General features: G+C 40.7%; 1 protein-coding gene across 1 annotated transcript; it reads right to left on the bottom strand.

The window, feature by feature from the left end:
• Positions 1-1517: 1517 nt before the first annotated feature.
• On the bottom strand, positions 1518-9480 carry rgs7bpa (regulator of G protein signaling 7 binding protein a; the record flags this gene model as incomplete). Its single annotated transcript, XM_080048179.1, has 6 exons — positions 1518-1609; positions 1829-1899; positions 3310-3454; positions 3657-3787; positions 8163-8329; positions 9331-9480. The coding sequence occupies 6 exons, from the start codon at positions 9478-9480 to the stop codon at positions 1518-1520; spliced, it is 756 nt and encodes a 251-aa protein (XP_079904305.1).
• Between the last annotated feature and the right edge of the window lie 2633 nt (positions 9481-12113).

Genomic DNA, 12113 nt, shown 5'->3' with positions numbered 1-12113 from the left:
CATGTTCACTTATCTATGTCAATGTCTAAAATATATTAAAACCAATATTTTTTACAAATATCAAATATTAACGAAAACATGTCAGCCACTCATTTTCCATAGAAACTTAAGTGTTTCCTTTACTGATAAAAATATACTTCATACCAAAATGTTATATTCTCCAGGCCTCAGTAAATATAAACGGAAGCTCTTTGTTAAGGACTTAATAAAATAGGTATGTTTTTTTTGTATTCCTCCTGCCCTCTGTATTTACTTTACTTTACTTCCCTCTAACTCTCCAACATAGAAATGTTTACTTTACCTACAGGTGATTTTCATTCCCAAAATATAAAAAATTGCACACTACCCTTTGATAGGATCCTGATTTGCAAACAGTCACACCTAATGATCACCTTAAGCACAAAAATCCATTAAAATAATCCAGTTTTTGACCAGATTCCAAACAACCATTTTGACGGACAAATGTATATATTTGTCCCCACCCAGTGGACATTTGAGTGGATTACATGCAAGAACACTACAGAGACTGGTTGATTCATTTCAATAACAAAAGTTTTATTAACAATGTAAAATGACCTATTTCAGCTTTGACTACTGTACCTTCACAGTGCCCTAAACATTGATCACTATCATTAATAAGCAAGACCCATGCTGCCTGCCCTTTGTCTGCACTGAACTCCTCAGACAAAGCGAGACCCTCACTGCTTATAACAACCCACAGCGTCCTTCTCTAACCAACTGTTCAACTTTGAAAATAAATCAGAGAGCATTGCGTAGTGAGTATGTGTATATACAAGTCTAACGTCTCAATTTATAGATAGATATTGTGTGCAAAGAAGTTTTTATTTATTTATTTGAGTATTATATTCCATTTCAAAGCTGTAAAGTTAAAGTTGGATACAGGTTCTTGGTTTATGGAAGACTAAATTAAGTACATTGAGAAGAAAAAACAGCAAGAAACAGAAAACAGAGACTGTAATACTCAACAAACTGACTCTGCACAAACCTGTCATCTCAACTTAGACGGACAAATGTATAACTTTGCCTTTTGCAAGTGCTATCCTCAAATATTCGGTTGGCATCTATTCATAAGTTATCACATTATTTCTGACAAAAACACACAGTTATATTCCCTTTTTTTAAAACATGGATCCACCATTTCAGTCACTGAGGTTTGTGGAAATAATTGAACATTGACATTATTTCAAATGGCCTCTCATTCTCTTTGACATTGGACAAGCATATATCTGACTGACTTCATTTACCAAAAAAGGAAACTTTGTTGCAAAATATCTTAAAATATATGTTCATGACTTTTGTTTTCATTACATTGCAGTTACAATTCTTATTTGTATTACAAAATAAAATTATAAAAATGGGCAGCCTTTAAAAAAAAAGGGAGAGAAAGACAAATTTATTTGAAAATGGCAGTAATAGATTGGTGGGAGACACAAGTGGTGAAGGACAGTGGGTAATGGTGTCTTTGTTGCCGCCTCCTACCCATGAAGGCAGGGCCCTTAGCCGGTTACCAGGCAACAGAGCCCAAAGAACCGCCTCTTCCTCTGTCGGACCAGTGGGTAGGGAGTCAGGTTCAGCAAACTGCTGTCATCTGGGCACAAAAACACACGCAGACCACAGCTAAGTCAGACATGTTGGATAGGTGAAGCTATGGCACAGACTGTTTTTCCACAGCCACAATAACTGTGTATCTCTCTCAGAATGTTCTATACTTTTTTACCATAAACAATTGTTTTAAATGTCACTGCTCTATGGGGTTGTGGTGTTTGTGGAGGGTTAAGGCAAAGCAAGTGCTCGGCTTCTATCTTACCTTGGTTCTTCAATGGTAAAGGCATTGTCTCCCTGAGTTTACTGAGAAGGTTCTTCATCTCCCTCATATCCCTGCAACAACACAAATACCAGCTTTCATGTAGCATACCCGGGGAATTGATCATGAAGTGTATTTTCATACACAGACAGATAGACAGACGGGTACACGTGCCTCATTTGCAGTCATCTAGAAAACTAAATATAAATTTGCATTAAGAATCTATTTTGTATGTTATCGATATAAATGTATTAAATAACACGCCCCCTAATTTTAGCACCTAACTAATAAATCATAAATAACCATCCACTTTGTGACTTCTAGATGCCACACCAGTATGTGAAGCCTTTTTCAAGTCGCTTGCGCTTGCAAACAATCTATCGGGAAATACTACGATAAAAACAAGATTCTGCAGTTTCACAATATGTTCTTATTATCAAAAACAACTACAAACACAACCATCATATACTGTAATTCAAGTTTATTTAAATATAAAAAAATATTTTGCAGAGCTCATTATAAGCTATTACAATATGATTGAGGTTAAAGAGGAACATTAAGGTTAGTGAAATAAACATTGTAAAAAGTTTTGTAACTTCATTCAAATTCAGCTGTTACTAAATCGAATAGCAGAATTAATGTTTGCAAAATGTGAACACATCTGTGATCTTTCAACCCTTTAACAAGTCAATGTCATGTGACTAGAAGTGGAAAAAATACTCACTTGTGCACACTTTGCATTATGTTTCAACCAAGCCCCAACCACAGCGAGTTCTGCCAGCATCCAATGCGGAAGTGACAAAAATTGCAGTGAACCGGGTGGCCGCTAAGGGCAGGTTTCAAAACAGAGCAATTTCGCATTTACTCCCATGTTAAATATGCCGTTTTCTCATTATTAAACCTATTTAAGGCCTGGTACAAAAAAAATTCTAGTCTGTGTGTTTAGTTCATATCTCCATGACAACTCTCAGGGGGTGTATTTTTTTTCTAGCACGCTAGTTTTTGCTCTATTGGACGTTAAAATGTATGAATAATTAGGGGCATGGTCTCTTGAGTGACAGCTAGCCGCCCGTTGGCCCTCACTACACCTCTGAGGTACATTGTGTGGAATTGTCCGAAAGAATAATAATAAATAAATAAATAAATATGTCAGCTAGATGGGCGTATCTTCCTACACCCAACGTCACATCAATGCCCTTTTTCGGTGAGAGGGAATGAGGCGGAGTAAAAATCTGACAAGATGGCGACGTGCATAGGCCAGGACGATTGGATGCAGTTGGAATAACTGTGGTCAACTGAGGTCAGGTCCCGGATGCTACTTCCATTTTATATACTATCTATGGTTTCAACACATGTGCTTTGACCAACATTTATAATTATTTAAACCATAGTAAATGCGCAAAAAAATTAGACAGTATTTACTCACACACAGAAGGACACACACACACAAAACAAGCACCACAACAATTTTTTTCTCTATCTACCTTTCTATGTTTTCTATGTCAGTGGCCACCAGCCAGTAGAGCTGAGGACAGTCAATGGGGGAGGAAGAGGTGTCCTCCAGTATTGGGATGTCCGAGCTCTCCTCGATTCTACTTTCAACCCTGGAAGGGCCACAGAAATCCTTACCTGAAGTACACAGAGAGAGGCTTGCCTTAAAACATCTGTCACCATTGCATTAGATCTTATTACTCATCAGATCTAATGATTATTGTAAAAGAGAGGCACAAAGCAGACATACTATAATACATATATATATATATGCACACTACTGTAGACTAAAGTTAGGTGAAAAAAGATATGCCATGATGAGGCTTATTCATGTATTAACCTTTCCTGTGGAGCTGCAGGGAGCCCAGCAAGCAGACAGATTTGAGCATCTCAGTGATGTACATCTCCAGGCAGCACTGCAGTTGGATAAAGAGCCTACAGATCTCAGGGTGGATTTCCCCGTCCTCCGGCCTGGAATTGCGCAGATAGATAGCAAGGTTACTGGCTAGTTGGAAAAGGATCAACTCATACAATGACCAACTTTATAGATACAAGTTCAAATTACATTGAGCTAAGTTGAGCTTTTGTGGTTACCCCAAAAAGTGGGAAATTCATATTTAGCCTAATTATTCTGTTGAGTATAACAGTTTGAATTGTTGAACTCTGTTACTTGATGTGTATGTCATCATCCTAAACCTTCATTGGTGGAAGGTTCACTCAAAAGAGGTTAATGTTCAGCACATCGCCTCCAGAATGCATGCAGTGTCATAAAGATTCAACAAAAATACCATTCAAGAGGAAAAGTTAAATAGTAAACAAAAGTATATTAAACACACACAAAAAACAGCATAGTATTCCTTAAAATAACACCACAGACTGACCCACATTGCATTTTAACTATTTGATTGATTGTAAATACATTAAATAGTGTATATGTATATTTTAAGTTTTTTGTAGAAAATGTATTAGTGTTTGAGTTGCCAAAGCAAGAGTGTAGTATGAGTTGTATATGATGATTGTAACGTCCAACTGACATCAAACTTTTGTAGAATATTTTTCAGCTTTCAGTGAGCACATGTCTTGTGCCTCATACACAGCCAACCACAACTGTCAGAACATGCTTTTATTTAGAAATATCTGCAAGATATGACGAATAGCCGTAATTTCCTGTTTGTTATTACATTACTATGATCAGCATCATTCTTGACAATAACTAAACATTCTTAATAACACCAACTTTACCAGAAGAGATTATAAACCTAAATATATATATTTAAAAACGTTTACCAAACTTTGCAAATTTAAATTATGAAAGAGAAGCTGATGCTGCATTTGATGCACTGCTCGTAAATAGGAGCAATCTGCTTTTTAAGACTTGTTTCTGTTACTTCCTGTCAACAGCAGACGTGGTCAGAATCGCTGCCGAGGGCCAACTGATAAATGGTGACCTCAGGTGGCACTGCATTACAAAAGAACATGATTTCATAAAGGATATTACTTCATGGGCCATGGAAAACTTCAGAAAACCATTGTCTGTAAACACAGTTTGTCGCTACATCCACAAATGCAAGTTTAGACTCCACCATGCAAAGTGAAAGCCATTTATCAACAACATCCACAAATGCTGCAGACTTCTCTCGGCCTGTGCACATCTGAGATGGACTGACGCAAAGTGGAACAGTGTGCTGTGGTCTGACGAGTCTACATTTCAAATTGTTTTTCTAAATCATGGACTTTTTGTCCTCCGGGCTCCAGAGGAAAAGGACCATCCAGATTATTACCAATACGAAGTTGAAAAGCCAGGGTTTATGGTGGTATGGGACTGGGTTAATGCCCATTGCATGGGTAGCTTGCATATCTATAAGGGCACCATTAATGCTGAAAAGTACATACAGGTATGCTGCCATCCAGACAACGTCTATTTCGGGGATGTCCATGCTTATTTAAGCAAGACAATACCGAGCCACATTCTGCACTTCTTTATACAACTTGGTTTCGTAGGAACAGAGTGCAGATACTAGAATGGCCTGTCTGCCGTCTATGCCTATCTTCCATTGAAAACATTTGCTGCATTATGAAGCACAAAATATCACAATAGAGACCCTGGAATGTTGAGCAACTGAAATTGTATTTCAAGCAATAATGGGAAATTATTTTGCTATCAAAATGTCAACAATTCATGTCCCAACTTTTTTGGAACGTGTTTAAGGCACCAAAGTTAAAATGTGTGTATATTTACAAAAAACAATAAAGTTTATCAGTTTAAACAAATACACATGAAGTGTGTACTGTTATTTATTGAAAACATGTCGAAAGGGATAAGGAAATGATCACATTCTGTTTTATTCACAGTACAGTAGCTTCACCATCATATACAGCTGGTGTTCAAGGGGAAACTCCAGCAGGTGATATTCAGTGGGTGTGATATCACATGGGAAAGTGAAAGGCGTGAAACCTGACCATGGTACAAATATCGCTCAAACAGATCATGCTGTTAGCTTTCCAACAGAAAGCTTCTCATTTCCATCCTTGTTTTACTCCTTCTACAGTGCTGTTGCTAGCTGTCATATCCTGCTTATCAGTTTTCCCCCTATCACGTTGGAGAGGCCTTGCAATGCATCACTCAAACCATTCAGACACACTTGCTTTATTTGATTATAGGGGACTGACCTGTGCTGTCTAATTCAAGCTCTGTGTCACTATAGTGGTGGAGCGAAAAGTGGAAGTGGCCTGGAGAGCTTTTAGAGAAGCAGGTTTGGAGTATGTGCTGGTGATGATTATGACAATGCTGTGTATGCTGTTATCAGCAGGAACTTAGAGTTCTCTCTAGCGCTACCCCACCACTTCTATTTCGATAGCATCACCAGCAACAAGAAACCATCAAGCACAGGAATATAATGGATAGTGCTTCTTGTCTTGGAGAGACAGGTATAACTTTTAGACGTATAATTATGAACCATGCAATGAAAAATTATTGGGCAAAGCCAAAAGATCCTGCACCGTAAACGTCACTGTTTCTCCAAACGTTATTTCACAGCCTCGTTGTAAGAAGCATCTGATGCCCCTGTTTAGAGGATGTTGCATGATTCATGCCTCTGCATGACAAGAAACATGCAGTAGACACGTTTAGTGGCTAACAGTATGAGTGTGTCACGCACATGTGGTGCGAAGCCTCCACAATAAATGGATAGATTTTGTCATGCATGTAACAGACAGTGAAGGTTTTGCATCCTTACATGAAGATATATCAAGCTGATTAATTATTGAGCCAGGAAATAGGTTGCAGATAAGAATAGAGTACAGCCTAACACATAAAGGCGTCTTCATAAAAAAAGACGGTAGTCGACAATTTAATGGGGAAGCTTTCAGTGATTTCACAGGTCTCCACCAAATGCCACTTAAGGCTATAGTGCATAACTTCTTCATATAAACGAATGTCGGTTGCATTCAAGCCATCGCCAAACAAGTTGACACAAAAGTGATCAAGCATATCAGCTCCAGAAAAACTCTCATTGTATGCAGGGTTTAATAAACTGTTGTCGCCGCTGACAATGGTGCAATAGCTCAGAAAAATCCCAAGAAGAGCCCAATAATTGTTTCAGTTGCGGATTCTACTGCTAAGAAAAAACCTGGACGTACAGCAGAAGGTATAAAATCCATGTGCTATCACTGAAAGCTTGCCTCATGTAGATGCACCGACAGTGTTGTTGTTACTACTTCAAATTCTTCATGGGGGCAACAGAAATTACGCACTTTGCTTAATAGAAAGGAATGTGGGCAATACAAGAGTCAACCTGATGCTGTTATTGTTCCAATAGTGCCCAGGCTTTGGCAACTGCCTATTGCTGCATACAGTACGTCCTAAAAAGCTCTCTCAACACTGGCTTCAGTCAGTCTGATTGTTGTGTAAGTAGGTCTGAGGGTGCTAAGTCAGCTGGCATCTTAGCCTCATAGAAGACCTTCAAATCCCAAGCATCCCATTGCCCTTCTCCCACTGGCACGAATGTAGAGTAGATGTGCTCAATGAAGGGTGCAGGCCAAGCCAACAGATACTTATGAAGGCTTCTATCATAGACCGTCCCCTCCTCAACCGAAACCTTCTATCACACCACTTATAATATATTTTAACATGGTAAAATTTAAACAATCTAAAATTGAATTACTTTCCACCGACTGCACTGCACTATTATTGTTACCATTTGCTATTGATGGCGAAAAAAACAAGGATTGGGATTTTTGCCATCATGCTTCACTAAATGTTCAAATGACCATAACAGAGACACACAAACCAACAGGTCACACATGTACAGGGCCACTCTCACAATACTTCAAAAGCAACAAGGCAAAAGCATTGACCCCACATTACTGATACTATTGTCTCAGTTATTTGTGCTGGGAAGCATTGCCCCTTCCTGCATTAACGTTTTAGGCCAATCTAATGGGAAGTGGTCAATTACAGTATGTTGCTGTGATTGCTTCCTGGTCAAGCTGTCCCCGCTAGCAATTTAAAGACATCGTGGTTTTTAAAAGCTGATCTAATGGTATGTCACCCCCAAACTCTTTCTTGCACATTTCAAAAGTTCCACACTAATGGAGCAGACACTTGAATGATTTATTTGAAGTGTAGAGGAGCAGGCTTAGCAGAGGACATGTGCCTGAAATGGGGGGTGCTTATGCAAATAAGAGATGTAGGCTACTTTTTGTATTAAAAAAAAAAAAAAAAAAAAAAGGGACTCTTTACAACTTCAGGCCCATGCAGTGTTTGCAGAGCGCCCCATTTGGTGCGGTCGCCACTTGCGGAGCCTCGCTGGTTTCAGCACCATGGACAGCGTCTTTGCCAACTCACCCCGATATCAAGGAGAGACTGTGGTGTGCCGCTCTTGCCATTTCGCAGCCTTTAGTTCGGGTTTTCAGCATTTCGGCCCGTAGAGCAGGACAGTCGACCGTGATTTCGCCGATGGAGATGACCAGTTCACGGTACAGAGCCACAAGTGTATTGAATTCTTGGACGATCTGTGTTAGAATAAAAACAAACAAACACACATTTCATTAGTTGTTTCCCCAGAATGGCCACCACACAAATATAATAAACATATTTTCATTGAACATCTGAACGGCTTCCTGGTCATTGAGGTAAAATAACCGTTATGCTTGGCCTGCGTATTGACTTTTCAGACAATAATGGAATGCTAAGCAACAATATATCCAGCTTTATTATTCTATTTTCAGTTTTTCCAAAAACAAATAATTTGCCTGGGCAGGCGCATGGTGGTATGCTGCTTCAATAAGAGTAGTACTTTAAAAATTGCAACCTTGCACATAATGCAGTCACATAAACCAGTGTAGGTCTCCGAGGGAAACGTGATTAAGCGAAAAGTGTAGGGATGCCATTAAAATCGTCCTGAAGGAGAGCATGGTGAAGGAATAAATTGCGATAGGGTTTTGACGGGGGATCCATTATGCTAAGTTTGGTTATTTGCACAACCTCAGAGCTTCAGAGTGGAGCACAAATATTTAGCTCGTTTTGTGCAACTCCTGCATATCATCCTGCCGTAGTCCTCCTGCACAAGAACAGCAAGGCTCCATGACGTTTAAGAAAGGGTGAAGCGGGCTCTACGTAGCTACATATGATCATTCCTGTCAACATATGTCAAAACACAGGACATAGGCTATATATGTGCCATGATCACGAACACCCTCCGTGGATGATCATGTAATTTAGACAATTTTCAAATCAGCCCAAATCACCTGCAGTTTACCACACTCCAAATGTAAATCACAGTCAGAGCCGATGATCAGTTTGGCTTCACTGCCGTCAAAGCAATGCAAATGCATATCGCTATTTTTAGGCTCCCAGACTGGGTTTGCAGCTATTAACAGCTGTCGCCTGTGCATCCTGCGTGCGCGGGATAGTGGATCGTCCTAGAACAAAGAAAGGCTAGTATGATAACATACTCTCCTTATTCACTCCTTATTAGAGGCACCATGCAGCCACTGACGTGCCGCAAACCTACCATTCTGCAGTCGGCCACGGCGCGCTGGGCTTTGCGGGTACTTTCGGTGCTCTCCCTCCTTTGTGGGTCTCGGGGAGGAGGTTTTCCGATCTGGAAGATGTTCCCGGCAGATCTGGGGCGGTTTTTGCGCCCATTCGATGCAGAACTCATGCATACACATCCACTAATAAAACAGCCCTAACACAGAACGGTTTCGTCTTATATTCCCACCCCCCAAACTCCAACACTTCCTCGCTTCCTGCCTCACCACCCTGCTGCTGCACCTTACCGTTCACCTTATTCTCTCCTCCGTTTAGCTCTATTCACCTTCGTCAACTACTGGCTGATTCGAACCCCTACTAGTATAAACGCTCTAGTCTATCTCTCTATCGTTCCTCGATCTCCTCCTCTAGTATGGGGAGACGGAGCAAATATTGTTTCCAGGCGAGCCTCACAGCGCAGGGAAAGTGCCGGATGAGCGCCTGCCTGCGACTCCTCTCCGCATTGCCTTGACTGCGACGGGGCGCAAGTCACCTTCACTCCAGCAGCACACGGTGTGCACAGTGAAGACTTCACACCCAACCCCGGAGTCCAGAGCTAGCTGAGGTGTCCTCTCTGACGCACCGATGTCGGAAGGAGACGATCGCATTCACGGATATTCTCCAAATGCAACCATATTTTATGATTGCGCGTTTCCATTAAGCACCACCAGTAATACGGACGATAACAATCTGCTTCACAGCCACCCTATCAAGACAATGTCCCCGCAGACACTGTATGTCTATGTGCGGGAGCAAATCTGAACGTTCAAGGGGGCGGAGGAGAGGGGTGGGGGGAGACTTAATCTCAGTTCGGCTCCCAGCGTATGTTCTTCGAGTGTTTCCAGTCAGTCAGTCAGTCGGGCCTATCTCTAACCTTGGAGAGGCAGCAGAAGACAGGCCTGACGTGGCTCTGTGGCTGGCAACACTGCGTACCCAAAGGACGGGAATACTAATAGGGCCCAAGTCGGACCCCCGCCCAGAGCTGTTTATGTCAGGTTACTGGCCACTTTGCGTCCATACAGTAAATAAGTAGCCTACAACACAATGGATTAAAAACCATATGGTCCAAAAGTTATTGTGGTTCAATTTAAACTTTACTGGTGAATACCACAGTTTACATGGATCCTGACCATTATCTCTTTGAGTTGAGCTGTTGTTGTTTTTAATTATGTCGCTAACACACTTATATGTAGGATATTATAGATACACAAGATGGTGTAGGGTTACTCGATGTGGGGTTATTGGAGTTCACAGTGACCTAAAGATACTTTAACGTTGTAGGATGTCCTTTATAGTAATTGTTTTAGAATTGGTCTGGCCACATGGTGCTCCACAATGTTATGTTTTTTGGAATTTGTACAAACTCCTTTTTCTTTCATTTAGGGTAATCCTCCTGACAAAAATGTACTAATGGTAATGATAGGTGGGCAAATACATGAACACAAAAAGTATTGTGCAAATAAGAAGTAAGCTGCTTCATGCATACAGACAAAAATGGAGCATAATGGCACCATAGAAAGAAAATGCATTCAGTATTTATAAGCATATATGTATAATTTATCAATGCACGTGCCATTGTTGTCTATGGGAAACATTGCCCTTTAAACATTGTGTAAACCCATTTATGTATTTATTTGTTAAGTTTTTGCAACTGTTAATGTATCCGAATCCATCAGCAGTTTTCAGCGAGGGACTAAGTATTTGCCCTTCCTTGCTTTTCACAGGGAGGAAAGTGTATGGTAGATAATCTGAATAAATTACGAGTCCATTTCAGCATATGGTGAGTGCTCTTTCTAAACCCTTATTACTATTTAATTGTGAACGCAAAGGAAGTCTTTCAAAATCCATCAATGTAAGTGTTTCACGCATACAACCATGGCTGTACTCACACACACACATCCTCAAGCACAACACACACACACACACACACACACACACACACACACACACACACACACACACACACACATTATTTTTTAGATGTAACAGATTCTGCAGTGATGCCCATGTGTATAATGTTGTTGTTGATCTCTTAGAAGAGATGGCACTGTTACCAATCACCTGCTCTCTAGGAAATGAAAAGATAGTTAAGTATTTCTAAATGACCTATACTCCAAAATGTGAATATGATTTTAATACACACACATATTGAAACCTGGCTAAGAATGAATCAATGTCTTCTGTTTCTGCTTTCCTGAGTTGCTCAAAGTCCTACTTTACTCTTAGCCCACTGGATTTCTGGTGTCCAGTCTCAATCCTGGAGTATTGGGAGCCTGTGCCTTCACGTAGAGTGAGCCCGATGATATCCATTAGGGACTTCTTTACTGATTTCATTTTACTTATTTTTTTAGCCTTTATTTATACAGGTAAATCCCATTGAGACCGGAGACTCTTTTTCAAGGGAGACCTGTTCCCATTTACACATTGCCATTCACACACACATTAATACACCGATAGCAGGTTAACTATGAACATTGACACGAGGCAAGGTGGGTGAAGTGTCTTGCCCAAGCTGGACACAACAATCATGACACAAGTGGCAGGGCGGGAGTCGAACCGCCAACCCTTCGATCATTGGCCGACGCGCTCTACCACCTGTGCCAAAGTCGCCCCAGCGATTGCACTAGCTCTGTTGGCTCTCCTTTGCCCTCCTTAGATAACATTGCCAGCTCTCGATGCCTCTCAAGAGCAAAGAAGATAATCCGTGACCACCTCCATCCCAGCCACCACCTGTTCAGCCTACTGCCCTCTGGTAGGAGGTAC

This window comes from Ammodytes marinus (genome assembly GCF_949987685.1).
Source record: "Ammodytes marinus genome assembly, chromosome: 2".
Taxonomy (NCBI): Eukaryota; Metazoa; Chordata; class Actinopteri; order Uranoscopiformes; family Ammodytidae; genus Ammodytes; species Ammodytes marinus.
This window is presented reverse-complemented; position numbering and strand designations above follow the sequence as displayed.